Source organism: Cervus canadensis, chromosome 19 (genome assembly GCF_019320065.1).
Source record: "Cervus canadensis isolate Bull #8, Minnesota chromosome 19, ASM1932006v1, whole genome shotgun sequence".
Taxonomy (NCBI): domain Eukaryota; kingdom Metazoa; phylum Chordata; class Mammalia; order Artiodactyla; family Cervidae; genus Cervus; species Cervus canadensis.
This window is the reverse complement of record NC_057404.1, coordinates 22,620,595-22,639,605: the sequence shown is the minus strand read 5'-3', so window position 1 is coordinate 22,639,605 and position 19,011 is coordinate 22,620,595. Positions and strand designations below refer to the sequence as shown.

The window sequence follows — 19,011 nt, the reverse complement described above, 5'->3', positions numbered from 1 at the left end:
CTAGGAGTGTCTTCTCCAAGAATTTTCTGACTCTTGCCCACATCTGGATAAACACCTCTCCCTGACTTTCTTGCAGGAACCATTATGTTGGCTGTTTTATAATTTCATGTAATTGACAAGGACAAGAATTGCAGTGGAGTTCACCCTGGTATCCACTAAGCTTAGCTTGGAGCCTGATACAGAGCATGTGTTGAATTAAGGGAGGTGTGAATGAATGAATGTAGGATACTTTTATCATCTCAACAATGGCAGGAACTAACACCCTTCACACAATAGCTGACTGGACAATCTCAGGCTCCAGGGTTAGATGACAGGAAGATAGGATTCAGGTGTCAAGGGTCAAAGATAGAGTCCCAAGACTGCTTTATGCACAATGAGGACAAGGTGTGTCTGTCAGGGCCAGGAGAAATGTTCACAAGAAGGAGATGTTTTCAACTCAGACGCTCATAAACTGAGCCCTGCCTCTGTCTACCAGCTGGGAGATCTTCAGATAATGAACCGTGAAAGCCTGCTATGCTGCGGCATTATGCAATAATTTTTCATTTGCCACCAGTCAGCTTCAGGGATCAAGGACAGCTGAACACATAACCCACTCATGCATGTTATTTTAAAGGCATATTTTAAAGTTATCAATATGGTACATTGAGTTAATGAGGGATGTTCTTTTGGTGACAAATATTTACATTCCACATATGCCTCTTGATGTCAAGAGTGTAACGGTTTCATTTTCTTCTTTTTCTCAGGAGGCTGGGATGCAGATGGAAAAGGCCCTTGTGTCTGGGACACATTCACCCATCAGGGAGGAGAGAGAGTTTTCAAGAACCAGACTGGCGATGTAGCTTGTGGCAGCTACACTCTGTGGGAGGAAGATTTGAAATGTATCAAACAGCTTGGATTGACTCATTACCGCTTCTCTCTTTCCTGGTCACGTCTGTTACCTGATGGGACGACAGGTTTCATCAACCAGAAAGGCAAGTGTTTCTTAAAAATAGAAGGTTGCAGCTTTAATTCAAGGTTATTGCTGCAGTCTGGCATAATTAATCCAGGATGCTATTCTTCAGCGTAGCTTTGAGATTGCAAGTTTTTAGAGTGATTATAGGATAAATTTTTTGAAATGGGTTTCCATTAGCTTTTCCAGTGTTATTCTGGTTTCCCTCAACTGGAGATCTTTGTTCGGAGGGGTGGAAATAGATGGGCAGAAAGTGGGTTGGAATAAGTGTTTTACTTATGTAAAATGTTACTTGAGTATTGACCTGAAGGTGAATTTCTAAAGGTTGTGTATAATCTATTTTCAGTTGTGTTATGCTGTGATAAATCATGAAAAGCCCTGCAGAACTTGAGAAGATTCCGAGCATTTCAACTGGAGCTGAATTAGTGGAGTTAATTAGCTAGCACAGAGGTTAGCCCCAGAGGGCCTGGAGTCTGTTCACTTTAGATTAAGTGCCAGAGATTTCACTTACTATCTTTGTGAGCATCTCGTGGACCTCGCTTGGTGCCTCAGTTTCCCCATGAGGAGAAAGGGATACTGTAATAGCTCCTACTTCCAAGTGTTGTTGGAAGAGTAAATGAAACAGTCTTTTAAAGTGCTTTACACAGTAGTTGGTATAGCAGAAAAGCATTCAATAAGTGTTAGTTATTATTTGTCTTATGCCTTGTAATGAAAAAGATTATTGCCCTATTTGAAAGCCTATTATTTATGAAGCATTTTGCATACATTTTCTCTAAACCCCACAAATCAACGAGGAAGGTATAAGTACCACATTTTACAGAGTTGCATGTTCAAATCCAGATATTTTGTTAACTTTGTATTTTTGGGTGGGTCTGGAATTTAAGCCTAAGGTTTGGCTAACTCCTTCCACACAACGGGAGTTGGCAAACTATGACCTGAGACCCAAACTTGACCTGATCCCATTTATAAATAAAGTTTTATTTGTAGTACAACTGTGCCCCTTCATTATGTGTAGTCTGTGGTTGCTTTCCCACTACTATGGTAGCGTTGAATAGTTGGAGCAAAGACTGTATAGCCTGCAAAGCCGGAAATGTTTACCACATGGTCCTTTATAGAAAAAAAGTTTTGTAACCCCTGCATGACAATGAAATGACGTCTTCATAAAGAACTTGTATTTCTCCTTCGTTCTGGATAAGATTTCCCACGACTCCTAGGGTTGGGATGCGGTGAGGCAAGGAGGTGCTTAATGTGCAGGATTTGGGAGGAATGTTCTCTCAGCATCTCACAACCGCCAGGCTGCCTCACCACACTTGCACTTCAAAGAGACAGCACTGAAGCAGAGGTTCTTCTTGATTAGGTTATCTGCTTTCCTGGATACAACAGCAACAACAAATGTAGTGAGAACAGTCTGTGATAACAGCTTCTAGGTGGACCTGTGTACTTGCTTTCTGTGTAGTGGTGGGGGGAAACCTCTGCATTGTGAAATGGAAGCCCAGCTTACGGATGCACCACACCATGGCTTTCAAGTCACTTCCCCCAGATAAGGAACATACAAGTTTAGCAGGCCCATGACTGGATTCTAAAGACATTAGGCCCTGTTTTTAACTGCTCTTGGTTAAAGGTCTCCTTTCTTGGCATCAGCGGCCAGTTTTATTTTTTGACTTTGAACAGGAGGTAATTTGTTGCTCAGTTTAAAAATTAACTTGTAATCTCCCACCGTCTTAATCTATCATCTGTACCCCCTCTTTTGTTTGCCACCCTCATAACCTTCAAGGATTAAAAGCTAAGAGTAATCTTTGAGTCTTCTTTTTTCTTTTCTTCTTATATCTAACTAGTTGCCAAATCCGATCCATTCTTATGCCTCTTTAACTTCTTCCCCCTGCCCGCTCCAGTCATCTTCTCTCTCCCTGCCCTGGTTTAGATGTTTATCATCCTCATCAAGGGCTTTTTGATATGCCCTTGATGGATATACCTACTCTCACTCTCTTTCTTTGTCCTTTAATCCTTCGTGCAAAATGCCACCACAGCAATTTTCTGAAAGCTTGGCCCAAGACATGCTGGCTTGCATCATCTCCTGCTAAAACAAAGCAACATAAAAGTTTTTTAGTCATCTAAACTCCTTCATATATCATTTCAGGTTTTACCTGACTTAGTCTTGACTCACCTCTGAGGCATTCCAGTTTGAAATTCCCCCATGCATATGGTCTATGCAATTCCTCCACACAATGCCCTAAGCACATAACCCACTACTTATTAAACATTCTATGTAATTTTCCACTTTTGAAGAAAAACTTTTAAGTTCTTCCTCCTGCCTGGAATGGCTTTTTAAAAAAAAATTCCCAACTATATCTGTGAAATGTTTTGTATACGTTTAAGGTCTAGCACAGGTGGTTCAGATGATAAAGAATCTGCCTGCAGTATGGGAGACCTGGGTTCGATCCCTGAGTAGGGAAGATCCCCTGGAGGCAGGCATGACAGCCCACTCCAATATTCTTGCCTGGAGAATCCCCATGGACAGAGGAGTCTGGTGGGCTACAGTCCATGGAGTTACAAAGAGTCAGACATGACTAAAGGACTAGGCACAGCCCACAGTGCAAGGTCTAGCACAAACGTGTTCTCTTCTTTAGAGTCCCTATTTCAGGACAAAAAATATTTTTTTTTCTTTAAATTCTCATAGTGCTTTGAGAAACTCTTAGAATATTTCTTACACTCTTCACTCTTGGCATTATTAAATCCCCTGCTTGATTGTGAGCACTTTGTGTTTAATTCAACCTAGGAAATGTATAGTAAGTGTCTACTTTGTGTCAAGGACAGTGCTCCATACTCTTAACAGAAATATGAGAATCCCTGAAACTGTTTACAGGGTAATGGGCAGATATGTCTGCCTTGTTCACCCCTGTGACCTAGTATAGTGCCCTACAGGGAGGAATTCAGTAAACACTTAACTGAATTAGATCAATAACCATCATAGAGATCACTCTAAGGGTAGTTAGTTAGTTGCACAGTTGTGTCTGACTCTTTGTGATCCCATGGACTATAGCCAACCAGGCTCCTCTGTCCTTGGAATTCTCCAGGCAAGAGTACTGGAGAGGGTTGCCACTGTAGTGGTTGACTTTTATTGGGTGTTTAGTATGTGCCGCTCCCTGTGCCAAGCACTGAATCTGCTTTTGCTGAGTCAATGCTCCTAATAGCCCTGTGAGTGAGGAGGGCTTTCCCTAACAGAGGGAATCATGGTAATCTGGGGTGTAAGGCTGGGCATAAATTTGCCAAGACAGCACATTTAGTTAGAGCTGACTTCAACCTAGTTCTGTCTCATGTTAAAAACGTAAGGTTCCAGAGACATTTACAACATCATGAAACCACTTGTATGCTTGTGCTGGGCTTCCCTGGTGGCCGAGATGGTAAAGAATCTGCCTGCAATGCAGGAGACCTGGGTTCAGTCCCTGGGTCGGGACGGTCCCCTGGAGAAGGGAATGGCAACCCACTCTAGTATTCTTGCCTGGAGAATCCCATGGGCAGAGGAACGTGGAAGACTGCAGTCCATGGGGTCGCAAACAGCCGGATATGACTGAGTGCCTAACACCCACACACACACCCACACACACACATGCTTTATGCTAAATTCCCTGATAGTAACACGAGGTGGAGGCACTACATTACTAAAACTCATGCTGCTCTTCTAGCCTATGATTCTAGGAGTTTGGAGTTTTTACTGTTTCCATTTGGGGATAAACAACACCACCACTTTGTAATGTAGGTCCATGATTATTTCTCTGAAATTCTAAAATCCAAAAGTTTCTGAATATTGAATCCTTTTTTACTAAGTTTAATTCTAAAACAAAGTAGGCAACAAAAGCTGACCTGAGTTGATGGCAGAGTTTTAATATCATCTCAGTTCATTTTGCTTAGTGAGAATATTTATCTGTTTTACTGCAGAAATATTAAGGGATGCTGACCCACCCCCATTGGGGATGCTAAACTTAATATATAGTATTTACTGTGTTTCTTTTCTAAAAATCCTCAACTTCTGAAAACATGGCTGCCAGGATTAAAGGATTATGGACCTGTGGCAATACCTCAACATGTCTAGTTGCTTAACACCAACTCCAGATACACAGAAGTTCATGGAGCTCCCTGTAGATTAGACATCCAAGATCAGGGCAGCAGAGAAGGTAGAGAGTGTTGGTGGAAGGGGGTTGGAGTCACTGGGGCCACCCAGACAATGTGAGGGATTCACTGGTGCAGTTCTCACGTGGGGATCACATTGTCTCAGCCCTGAGCTTTTTATGTTTGGCACTAGCTTTTGTAAAGCCAAAGCTGATTAATATTACAGACTTTTCCATGAGCAAGAGGGCACTGGAGGTGCTTCCAGTAGGCAGAATTTCAATAAGTGGTTGCTCATTCTTGTGCAGTGATCTGTTGAAGCAGTTGGAACTGTTTTAACTCAGAAAGGCCATCATTTGTTTTTTCCTGTTTAAACATTTTCTCAAAGAGCATGTAAAGAATTAGAGAATCCTTGTCACTGTCCTTTCCAAGAAACTCAAGTTTTTGTATTTGACTTCCTATTTTAAAGCTTGATGAGGGGACATTTGGAAACTTGTAAATAAAATCCCATGTCCCCAAACTGGAAGAATATTTTACAAAGTGTTATTATTACATGGCTTTTCTCTTTCAAATGTCAAGTTTTTGAGGCTTAACAAGAAGAGATTGAGCTGGCAACTGAAATCACATATTTCTGTATTTCTCAACTGTTCAAGTGCGTTTTCATATCTGCCACAAATATAAGTTTCAAGTGATTAGCAAAAGACCCAATTATTGGAAATAGAAAGGAAAAAGGAAAAGGAATGGTTATGCAGAATTTCTTTCACGCTTTGATTTAAAATATTAGCACACTTAGAGGAATGGTAGTTAAGTAAACTAAAGGAGAATTTATTAATCTCCTACTCTGTATTGGGCAGCGTGGAAGACTGAATAATACCCCCTCAAAGATGTCCGTGTCTTCATTCTTAGAAACTGAATATATTATCTTACATGATAAAAGGGACTTTATAGATGTGCTTAAGTTAAGGATCTTTAGATGGGGAGATTATCCTGGTTTATCTGGATAGATGTCATCACACAGATCCTTAAAAAAGGTAAGTAAGAGGATCACAGTCAGAGAGAGAAGGTATAAGAACTGAGGCAGAGGTCAGACAGGAGACAAGGAGTTTCAGTGCTGGCTCTGATGATGGAGGAAGGGGTCATGAGCCTCTAGAAGCTGGAAGAGGCAAGGAAATGGTTTCTCTTTGGGAACTCTCAGAAGGAATGAAGCTCTGCTGACATCTTGATTTTAGCTCAGTGAGAACCATTTTGGACATCTGATGCCTAGAACTGTAAGATAATAACTCGGTGTTGGTTTAAGCCACTCAGTTTGTCGTAATTTGTTTCAGCAGCTATAGGAAACTAACACAGAGAGTATGCCAAGAGAAATTGGTGGTTGGGCCTAATGAGGAGTGAACCTCAAGAATTACATGTTTGACACAGGTAGGCACTAGGTCAAAGTTCATTCTTCGTTAAGGCATTTACAGTTTGACTAGAAGAATTCCAGTATAGTTATTTTATGAACTGAGCCATCATCTTTGAAAGTTTCAGCCACATGCTCTTTTAAGGGAATTTTCCCATTTCTTTGTTCTATATGACTCTGCTCCGCTCTTGGCCACAGCTGACTGAACGGGGGAAAAACTTATTTCCCCGTGACATATAAATTTTGTAACTTCATTAGAAAAGATAATCCTGTCCAACTGCCTCCCTGTCTCAGGGATGTTTGGGATTGAGGAGTTGAAGCCTGATTTGGTGGGTGGTTGGCTCTAGGGTTGTGAAGTAGTCTTATCAGATAGGATGCCCATTTTGAGACTATAACAGATTGGCTACATAAAGGAAACTGGTTTTTTGAGCAGGAGAGGGACAGCGTAGATGTGTTGAGGGAAGTTAGGGTAGGAGACATCAGTCTTTTCTGAGAGGTTAAGATTTTCTCAGCTTCCAGCTTTAAGTTCCAGTTGTGATTATTTCCTGTCATCTGGTATCTGATATCTCTCTGTCATTTCAAATAATGCTCACTGCATTCCCTATCAGTCAGCCTCCTACCTCTAATGCCACCTTTACATTTGAGTTAATCTGATTGGGCTTCTTTTCCCTATTTCCAAAAGACCTTTGACTTAAACATGCTTCATATTTTCAAAGATCAAATAAGAAGGAATGGGTTTAATTAAAACAAAGGTGATGATAGTAACTGTGATAGAAGGCTATGAAAGTTTTAATACTTACAATAATCCTGCCCTAAATATCAAGATGTAGAACAGAGTCCATATGACTTCCTGGGGTTTTAGGCTCCCTAGGTTGGTAACTGATGATCATTTAAAAATACGTATTTATGGGGACTTCCCTGGCAATCCAGTGGTTAAGACTTCTGCTCTCAATGCAGAGGGTTCAATTCCTGGTTTGGGAACTAAGAACCTATATGCCATGTGACCAAGAAATAAAAAAATAAAGAAACAAAAATACATATTTATGGATAGAATGAGTTACCCTGAATTGTATGAGTTTGGTAAAGCTAGAGAACTCTGACTATTTGTTCTTAATGCTTAAATACTCCTGAGGTGACACTATTACCATTCCTCTTTTAGAGATGAGGAAGTGTGGGTATAGAGAGGCAGTCCTGTGATTTGTCCATGATCCCTTGTCTGAATTGTCTGACTCTGGAGCTCTGCTCTTCAATGCCTCACTCCATTGCATCATGGAAAGGTTTCACTGGAGTACTAAATAAACTGAGAAAACTAGAAGTAAAGTTCTGGGATGATAAATATTAAGTATGCAATGCTTTGTGGCTCTGCCATGTTGATGAGTTAGAAAAAGTTTTACTTAAATTTTTTAAATCTTCAATTCAATTGCACATCATCATGTTGTTTGAATTATATTGATTGCCATCATTAATGATTGCATCATGTTAAATGATGCTTATAAATCATTGATTCCTCCAGAAATAAGAAAAACCATGATATTATGAATCAGATCCAAAGTAGGTGATTATTAAGGTTAGGAAAACAGTATCACTCTGGTTTTGGTTCTGAAACATTAGTGTAAGAAGGGGAATGTCACAGTGGGAACAGCTCAGTCTATCATGAGACAGACTGGCTTTAAATGTTGGCTTTGCTCTCTGAAAACATTGTCACTTGAAGTCTGGAGCTCACTTTCTGAATCTCAGTTTTTTCATAGGTTTATTGAGACTAAAAATGCCTACCTCTTGGACTTAGTGCAGGGATTAAACAAAATGTGTGACATCATGTACGTATAGTATGAATACAAAACACGAAAGCTGATACTACTTTTATATTCAAAGCCAGTGGAAGGCATTGACTATGAAAACCTTAACACAGTCCAATATCAAGATGATTCGATCATACAAATCTTTGGATATTCCATTTTACAAAGGAGGAGATATGGGCTTACAGAGGCCCAGAGATGGAATGGTGGAATGATCTTTTACAGAGAGAGGAAAGCTTTATAAACTTTGGTGAGTGTATTAGTATTCCATGACTGCTACAACAAATTATTACAAGCTTACTTGCTTAAAATCGCACAAATTTACTACCTTAGAATTATGTGGGTTAGAAGTCTGACACAGGTCTCTCCAGAATAAAAACCTCTGTGCTTACAGGGCTGCATTTCTTTTACAAAGATCTAAGGTAGACTCTGTTTCTTGGTTCATTCAGGTTGTTAGCAGAATTTAGTTTCTTGTGGTTGTAGGACTGGAGTCTCCTTTTCTTTGATGACTGTGAACTGAGAACCGTTCTCAGCCTCTATAGGCCACCTGCATTCTTCAGCTGCTGGTTCCCTTCTTCCATCTTCAAAACCAGCAATAGTTGGCTGAATCCCTCTCAGGCTGCCTCCTCTTGTGCCTCTTTTTTTCTGTTGTTGCATCTTTTTGACCCACTCTTCTGCCATCCTCTTTCACTTCTAAGGACTCACGTGGCAGAGTGGGTCCACCTGAACAATCTAGAAACATCTTCCCAACTCAGGATCCTTAATCAGAATGATATCTGCAAAGTCCCTTTGAAGTAACACAAGAAGTAAAGTAACATAGTCACATGACCTGTGGATTAAAACTTGGACATCTTCTGAGTGGTGTAACTTATTATGTCCACCCAGTGAGTAATGGCATGCAAAAGGGGCTTCCAAGTATGGAGTTGCTATGCATGATCCACATGATGTTCATGCTTGCAAAATAAGTGAGCTGTTGTTAAAAATTACCCATTCTTACAGACAGACAGATAACCCATGACCTTGCATAATTTGGCTTCTGCTTCTGCTGCTTACCTCTCACTATTCTTATTCCCCTTCTGCTGAGCTATACATTCTCCTTATTGTGAGCTTTCAGTTACCAGAAAGAGCCATATTGTTCTAAGAGAATAAATTTACAAATAATGGCCATGCCATATATGATGGTAAAACTCTGACCCTCATAAAAAATCCAGGCAGCCAAACCACAATTTCTGTAGCAGTTGACCCAGAAAAGTCAGAATATGGTCAACAACTGCCCCTTCTTTGTTTTTGCTCCTCTGTCCTCTTCTCTGAACTTAGGACCAATCAGAAAAAGGCAAATTTGCCTCCCAGCCCAATTACCCAAGAGGCCCTGGTTCCATTTAGCCCACGTCCAGCCTCCCTGTGCCAACAGCTTTCAATCAGAAGGTACCTGGATCCTCCCCTCGTTGTTTTTATTGTGAAACTTTCCTGCCTCCCTGATGGCCTTTGAGTATCTGCCAGATGCTAGTGATAATGGCTGGCTCCTTGCTGCAAACTTGGAATAAGCAGACTGTTCACATTTGGGAGGTCTTTGTTTATTTCCATTCTTCTTTTGGCCTTTTGCACATTTGTTTCCTTTTTTTCTCTTCCTGGATCTCTCCTCCTTGCCTTATGTGGGTCATTTGTATCCATCTTTAAAGGATCAGTTTAGATGTCACTCATCACAACAATAACAATAATAATCATTATTAGAATCATAGTTAACTGTGCCAAGAACTGTTTGAAGCATGTTCAATTTATCAGTTCATTAGGTTTCTATTATTGCCTACATTTTACAGACAAGAAAAGATAACCCGGAGAGATAAAGTAACTCTCCTGAGGTAACTGAACTAATAGGTGAAGGTTTTGGGATAGAACTTAGGTAACCTGTCACCATAGTTCACTTTTGAGACCATGCTGCTACTCTGCTTTCAGAGTAGATTTTCATATGCCCTCATTTTGGGATGGGGACTTACCTTTAATAATAATACTGTATGATAATTATTTATGAATTTATTTGTAGTCCCTACTAACATTTAAGGGGCTTCCCTGGTGGCTCAGTGAGTAAAGAATCTCCCTGCAATGCAGAAGGCACAGGAGATGCAGGTTTTATCCCTGGGTTGGGAAGATCCCTGGAGAAGCAAATGGCAACCCACTCCCGTATTCTTGCCTGGGAAATCCCACGGAGAAAAGGAGCCTTGGCAGGCTACAGTCCAAAGAGTCATAAAAGGTCGGGCACTACTGAGCAACTAAGCATGCCTGGTTACTATTATAATGAAAGTTGTCTTAGTACAAGGAGAGTGTTTATAATGTTTGTAATCAAGCATATAGTAGTGTCTCTCTAAATGCGTATTTGAGGAATGAACAAATTAATGATTGAATAAATGAAATGTACACAAATGTCTCAATTATTATGTAAAATTGGAAGATAATAACCTTAAAAAGAGATAAAGGGACCCTGCTTCTATGCAAACTTTGAATGCAACACGAGTCTGCATATGAATTTACAATTATTATTCAGGAAATCATCTCTCAAAGCAGGAATGCTTCTCTCCTCTTTGCTTTGTTTCTTTCCAAACTCTTATTTTTTTTAATTAAAAGTTTTTTTTTTTAATTGTTTTAAGTATTTACTGGAGTGCAAGTGTGAAAACATTAGTTGCTCAGTCGTGTGTGACTCTTTGTGACCCCATGGACTGTAGCCCAACAGGCTCCTCTGTCCATTGGTATTCTCCAGGCAAGTATGCGGGAGTAGGTAGCCTTCTCCAGGGGGTCTTCGCAACCCAGTCATTGAACCTGGATCTCCTGCGTTGCAGGCACAGTCATCAGGAAACAGTTGCCTTGCAATGCTTTCTTGGTTTGAACTGTGCAGGAAGGTGAATCAGCTATACGTATACATATATCTCCTCTTTTCCCCTCCATACTCTTCGACATAATCATGTGCTGTGCTGTGCTTAGTCACTCAGTCATGTCTGACTCTTTGTGACCCCGTGGACTGTAGCCCACCAGTCTCCTCTGTGCATGGAATTCTCCAGGCAAGAATACTGGAGTGGGTTGCCATTCTCTTCTCCAGGGGATCCTCCCAACCCAAGGATCGAACCTGGATGTCCTGCATTGCAGCCAGATTCCTTACCATCTGAGCCAACAGGGAAGCCCAGGTATTCCTATGAATTACGTCAGGAATTTGGAGCAAACTCTCCAGTGGAAAGTTCTTTAATGTGTCAAGCCCCTAGCTTTCTGTCTTTGTAACTCACACCCTGGGACTGATGTAGAGCCCTTGTCCATGCTCAGTGAGTCTCTTTTCTTAGACTGGTAAGACTGACCTGTCTGGAGAAGCACTAAGGCAGTCATTGTGTTCAACTTCTTGACTTTATGTTGAATATTGTTGAAATCTATTCATTCACTCAAGAGCTATTTATTGGGTCTCTACTAGGTTTCTGCTATTGTCCCAGGATTTGGGGGACCCAGAGGTAAATTAGACAAGGCTCATGACCTAACCAAAGCAGAATATATTAAGAAGAGGTGGCAAGAATACACAGGAGAACTATACAAAAAAGATTTTAACGACCCAGATAATGATGGGTCATATGATCACATAATAGTGTGACCACTCACCTAGAGCCAGACATCTTGGAGTGCTAAGTCAAGTGGGCCTTAGGAAGCATCACTACCAACAAAGCTAGTGGAGGAGATGGAATTCCAGCCAAGCTATTTCAAATCCTAAAAAATGATGCTGTTAAAGTGCTGTAGTCAATGGGCCAGCAAATTTGGAAAACATAGCAGTGGCCACAGGACTGGGAAAGGTGTTTTTATTCCAGCCCCAAAGAAAGGCAATGCCAAAGAATGTTCGAAATATCACACAATTGCACTCATTTCACATGGTAGCAAAGTAATGCTCAAAAATTTTCCAAGCTAGGCTTCAATAGTGTGTGAACTGAGAATTTGCAGATGTTCAAGCTGGATTTAGAAAAGGTAGAGGGACCAGATATCAAATTGCCAACATCTGTTGGATCATTGAAAAAGCAAGAGAGTTCCAGAAAAACATCTACTTTTGCTTCGTTGACTATGCTAAAGCCTTTGACTATGTGGATCACAACAACCTGTGGAAAATTCTTCAAGTGACGGGAATGCCAGACCACCTTACCTGTTTCCTGAGAAACCTGTATGCAGATCAAGAAACAACAGTTAGAACAGGACATGGAACAATGGCCTGGTTCAAAATTGGGAAAGGAGTATGTCAAGGCTGTTTATTGTAACCCTACTTATTTAACTTTAATGCAGAGTACATCATGTGAAATGCTGGGCTGTAAAGCATAAGCCAGAATCAAGATTGCTGGGAGAAGTATCAATAACCTTAGATATGCAGATGACACTGCTTTTATGGCAGAAAGCTAAGAGGAAATAAAGAGCCTCTTGATGAAAGTGAAAGAGAAGAGGAGAAAGCTAGTTTAAAACTCAACATTCAAAAAAATGAAGATCACAGCATCTGGTCCTATTGCTTCATGGCAAATAGATGGGGAAACAATGGAAACAGTGACAGACTTTATTTTTTTGGGCTCCAAAATAACTGCAGATGGTGACTGCAGTCATGAAATTAAAAGACGCTTGCTCCTTGGAAGAAAAACTATGACCAACCTAGACAGCGTATTAAAAAGCAGAGACATCACTTTGCCGACTAAGGCTCATGTAGTCAAAACTATGGCTTTTCCAGTAGTCATGTATGGATGTGAGAGTTGGACCATAAAGAAGGTTGAGTACCACTGAAGAATTGATGCTTTCAAACAGTGGTGTTGGAGAAGACTCTTGAGAGTCCCTTGTACTGCAAGGAGATCAAACCAGTCAATCCTAAAGGAAATCAATCCTGAATATTCATTTTAAGGAGTGAGACTGGAGCTGAAGCCCCAATACTTTGGCCACCTGATGCAAAGAGCTGACTCATTGGAATAGACTCTGATGCTGGGAAAGACTGAAGGTAGAAGGAGAAGGGGATGACGGAGGATGAGATGGTTGGATGGTATCACAGACTTGATGGACAAGAGTTTGAGCAAGCTCCAGGAGATGGTGAAGGACATGGAAGCCTGGCGTGCTGCAGTCCATGTGGTGGCAAAGAGTTGGACACGACTGAGCAACTGAACAACAACAATAACAACAATTCTAGTGGAATTGAGTGACAAGTCAAACATGCAAACAAGCAAAGAAAATAATTTTTTTAAAAATATGAACATGTAAATTTAAAATTTTAATTGAAGTATAATTGAGTTACAATGCAATGTTAGTTTCAGATGTATGGCAAAGTGATTCAGTTATATATACATATATATGTATATTATATATATGTGTTATGTATATTTATAAGAATATATATATGTGTGTTATATATATATATATATAAGAATATATATATTCTTTTTCATACTCTTTTTCCTTAGAGACTATTGTTCCCTGGACTATACAGTAGGTCCTTTTTGGTTATCTATTTTATATAGAGTAGTATGTATATGTTAATACCAAACTCCAAATTTATCCCCCTACCCAACAAATAAAATAATTAAAAAATAATAATTTCAGGAAGTGTCCCATTGGCACAAAGTGATAGCAACCTGTCCAAATGAATCCCTTTCAGAATGTAACAGCTTCCATAATTGTGTCACCCCATCACATTCTCTTGTCTCTGATCAGCCAGTCTTCCTTGGACTTCATGTTTCCTTCCAAATGGTAGGAAGTTATAAACCTTATTTTGGATTAAAGTTTTTTAGGAAATTATTATTCCCGATCCTCTCCCAATCCTTATTTATTGTCAGCATAATGAAGATGACTTTTCTTCTCATACTTTCTTTTATTTTTCTTCTAGGAATTGACTATTATAACAAGATCATTGATGATTTGTTAACAAATGGGGTTACACCCATCGTGACCCTCTACCACTTTGATTTGCCTCAGGCCTTGGAAGACCAAGGAGGTTGGCTCTCAGAGGTGATCATCGAATCCTTTGACAAATATGCTCGGTTTTGCTTCAGTACATTTGGGGATCGAGTCAAGCAGTGGATCACCATAAATGAGCCTAATATTTTTGCCGTGATGGCATATGAATTTGGTGTATTTCCTCCTGGTGTGCCTCACGTTGGAACTAAAGCTTATCAGGCAGCTCATAATTTGATTAAAGCGCATGCCAGATCCTGGCACAGCTATGACTCCTTATTCCGAAAAGAGCAGAAGGGCATGGTATCGCTATCAGTTTTTGCTGGCTGGGCGGAACCAGCAGACCCCTCCTCAGTGTCTGACCAGGAAGCAGTTAAAAGGGCCATGGCATTCCAGTTGGACTTCTTTGCTAAACCCATATTTATTGATGGCGATTATCCTGAAGTTGTCAAGTCTCAGGTTGCCCTCATGAGTAAAAAGCAGGGCTATTCATCGTCACGGCTTCCAGAATTTACAGAAGAAGAGAAGAGGATGATCAAAGGCACTGCTGATTTCTTTGCTGTGCAGTATTACACAACTCGCTTAGTCATGAACCAGGAGAACAAGAAAGGAGAGCTGGGCTTACTACAGGATGTGGAGGTTGAAGTTTTTCCAGACCCATCTTGGAGAAGTTTGAATTGGGTCTGTGTGGTGCCGTGGGGAATACGTAAGCTACTGAAATACATTAAGGTAAATGCAGTATTTGTTTGCATCCATGTGTACCCAAACCTGGAAAGATGGGAAGATGGGCATGTATCTATGTGTATAAAGACCTGAAAAATGAATGCTTTAGGCAACAGCATATACATTTGTTGGCCTGGGAAGAGGTGATTAGGGTTTAAGTCAATGAGGGATAATTAGCTGATAGTAGTGTTAGTTGCTCAGTTGTGTCCAACTCTGTGACCCCATGGACTGTAGCCTGCCGGGCTCCTCTGTCCATGGGATTCTCCAGGCAAGAATACTGGAGTGGGGTTGCCATTCCCTTCTCCAGGGATTCTTCCTGACCCAGGGATCAAACCTGGGTCTCTTGCATTACAGGCAGATTCTTTACCGTCTGAGCCACCAGGGATAAAGGGCTTCAAAGCCATGATTAAACTTAGGATTTGCTGTTAAATTCAGTTGTAGCTACAGTAGTACCTTGGACATGTTTTTCAGGCTGGGGTCACAATTGAGTTACTAAAAGGCATAATAGGGGTTTGAAATAGCTGGATCCTTTTTGGGTCTCTGTTACACTGGATGGCATCTAGGTAGCTGAAATGAAAGTTTTAAGTTATCAGTTTTTTAGGATTCCTGCTATTGGGAGGATAAAGAATATAGCTGCTGGGGAGAGGGGGACTAAGGGGTTAAGGAGCAATGACAATCAGCAGATGCTGATGGAAGAAAGATATTTCTGTCTTCTCATTATAACAAGAGTCATTTGACTGTCTTCATGGATATTTGCACAGTTTTTCTTTTCCATTGTTAGTTATAAAAGGTCAGTGCGCGGAAAATTAAGTTAATAGGGTCAGTGCAATTTGATGAAAACTAGTTTTGGGGTTGTAGCTTAGAGAAGATAGAGGGTAATGCACCTGATTTTATGAGATTTTTTTTTTTTTTACACATCTGTTTGGAATAAAACTTCTGCTTTCTCGTTCCAGGATACGTATAATAACCCTGTAATTTACATCACTGAGAATGGGTTTCCCCAGGGTGACCCCACGTCTTTTGATGACACTCAGCGCTGGGAGTATTTCAGACAGACATTTCAGGAGCTGTTCAAAGGTACCATTTGAAATGATGAAAGATCAATTGTGCAAACTTAATATGATTTTCCCATGTGCCTATTTGCATTCAGCAAAGACCAATGACGTTGAAAGCTGAAATTCATGTAAATCAGTGTAAAGCTATGTAATTAACAGAGGGGGAAGAAAAAAGTATTTAGGAAAGAGGAAGGTGAGAATTTTGGCCTAGCTTCAACCTGCTGAAATTTAATCAAGTAAAAAGCGACAGTCTTCAGCTTTTTGTGACTCCTGGGTGAAGGTGACATGGATAGAAGGAGTGGTGGGGAGAGAGCCTTAGTTATTACACATAGATCGGCGCTGACCAACTAGAGCATGCTTATTGGCATAGTTTAATATCCTAACTATCAAGAAATGAATTGGCAGAATTCTTAAAGGACCAAAATCAAGCATTTGTGTAATAAACTTTCAAGTGGTATGTGTCTTCAATCAATGCATATTTCATTTAAAGTGTAACCAAACAGCAGACATTTTTTTTTTTTTTTGCCATATAGAATCTGTGAATTTTATTTCAAGACAATATTGTTATTCTGGTAACTCCTTTTACCCAATGGAATTCTTTTCATATTTGAAAACAAATGTGAAGGAATAATCTTTAACTGGTAACACCCATTTCTGCCTTAGTTAATTTCTCCCTTTTAGCTTCCACTTGGAACACTGTTGCTTCATAAATTTAATTTCTCCTCCCTATAAAGAAATCATATCATAGCAACAAAATTCAATGAAAATGAGACTTTCAATTTCCTTTTTTTTTTAAACCATGATAGGCAGTTATTTCTCCTCACTCTGTTTGAGTGAGTCCTGGAATTATTCTTTCCAAACTAAATCAGTAATATACTGGAATCAGTGAGAAGGAATTCTGGAAAGTGACACAAAGTGGTTTCTTTCCAAAACCTCAAATATATTGACTCAATTCCTCACCCAGCCCTGGGGTTTATTGACAGAGGGCAATTGGATTTCTACAATTTTACACAAGCAAAATCATTCTTTTGTGTTACACACAAAAAAGATTCATCCTCTGTGTGGGAATTCACCTTCTGATAAGAAAAGGAAATCTCTAGTTTTCTGAGATTCTTCCCCACTTCTCCCTATAAATGACCCTGCTGCTGCTATTTAATCATTAAGTCATGTCTGACTCTTTGCGACCCCATGGACTATAGCACGCCAAGTTCCTCTGTTCATGGGATTTCCCAGGCAAGAATACTGGAGTGGGTTATAAATGACCCTGCTCATAGCTAATACACCAATGTTCCCAACTTCACCTCAAGAGACGAGTAGGCTAGTTATGATCATCAGATTTATGGATACCCTAGGGACGACAAAGGACTTGTTCAACACTGTTCTGTGTATTTTAGGGAAAAAAGAGAAAAAGTAGAAATTGTCTTTCTTCATTCCCATCTTGGTGCTCTGTTTAGTGCTAACACGTAAGGACATTTCTTTGTTCTCTGAAGTCATTTTTAGTTGTTTCTACAGTGCCTTAGATCTTTAACACTAAAAACTCACTGGTGGACCCTCAAACTAAGATAACTTAAAGACAGAACAGTAACTGAAGGCAAGAGAAGAAAATGTGAGAAGATTTGGGTTTGTGAGGGATAGGAGAGAAGATAAGGTTAGGAACAAAATCCTGCTTTCGAACTTATTGAATTCCTATTGTATTGTTGAATTAATGGAAAAAGTATGAACCTAAACTGTTAATTATTCACAGCATCTACATTCTCTTCTGATTCTTAACATTATGATTTCTATTATTTGCAAGTAACAAATAATATTGTATTTTTTGAAAATGTAGTTTTTAAAAATGTATAGAAATCTACACATTGACCAAAAACACTATATTAAGTGTATCTATTCTGGATTGGATATAGTGATAGCTATTTTTCATATGTTGTTGTAGTGAACACCAGTTCTCTCTTCTGCAGTGAAACTCTTTTCCAATAACTAGTCCCTTTTCTTTCTGGGAAATACCCACCTTGCCCCTGTTCTTAGACTTACCACAGGGATAGCTATGTAAGCAGAATAAATGACTGCTCTTTGTCAACAGATGATTGATTGATCTAGATGTAGGCACATGGCGTGAGGTGGATCAATCCCAGTTCTTCCCTGGGATTTAGAAATTTGGACCAATCAGTTTGCTTGTCTCATAGCATGGATTGACAAGGTGATGGAACTTTGTGGGCTATTGGTGGCTATGCTTTTCCATGTAAAGCTTAGGGGTAGTGAGAAGGTGGGTGGGGAACAGCTACCAGCGCACCCAGGGAAATGGAGACAAGAAGCCAGGGAGAGATCAGGGGGACAGTTGTGCTTCTGATTCCAGTTTTTCTCAGACTCAGCTGCAAACATGTGTTTGAGAGACATTACTTTTACTTATAATTAAGTGCTCTTTCTGGTTCACCTGATTCTGATTGGATTTCTATCACTTGGAACAAAAAGGGTCTTAATTGATGCCATCACATTATTTTATTTTCAAGACATTGAGATGAGGTCATTGCTCCTATCTTACAGATGAGAAAACTGAGTTTCAAAGAGGCTAAGTCATTTGCTTGAGATCAAAAAGTTATAAGTAATATTTGCTGGAACAAGGCAGAATGTGTAAAGTATTGTTATTACTGCCACTACTTTGGTGTTTGATAGGATTTGAGTCCAGGGCTTTCTGACTGAGAGCACTTGGTTGTCCCACCACACTTCTAGAAACTTTGCCTCACCATTGGGTGCCCTGGGCTTGCGTAAATTCTTTGAAAGCGTTTCAAGCTGCCTTGGCAGGAGCCTATGACCTTGGACAGAGCTCAGATGCCCCATATCCTGCCTCTCATCAGAGGAAGGGAGCTGAAGCAACTGATCAATTTCCTGAGACTCCTCCAAGGTAATGCCAATGATCTTGACTGGTGAGCACTTTACTGGGAAGAACCACCCTGTGAGCGATTAAAAGCAATAACAAGCCGAGGAAGGTATTTGTGGGAAGCACGGCAGGTGAGAGGCCGCCAGAACCCAGGGAGTCAGATGGATGATGGTTTT

General features: G+C 40.2%; 1 protein-coding gene across 1 annotated transcript in view; it reads left to right on the top strand.

The window, feature by feature from the left end:
• LOC122422197 (cytosolic beta-glucosidase) overlaps nt 1-19,011 on the top strand; it is a 121,236-nt gene that overhangs the window by 45,220 nt on the left and 57,005 nt on the right. The window contains exons 2-4 of the mRNA XM_043438511.1: nt 744-971; nt 14,115-14,911; nt 15,859-15,982. Coding sequence (XP_043294446.1) covers nt 744-971; nt 14,115-14,911; nt 15,859-15,982 — 1,149 coding nt within the window. The remainder of the gene's footprint in view (nt 1-743; nt 972-14,114; nt 14,912-15,858; nt 15,983-19,011) is intronic.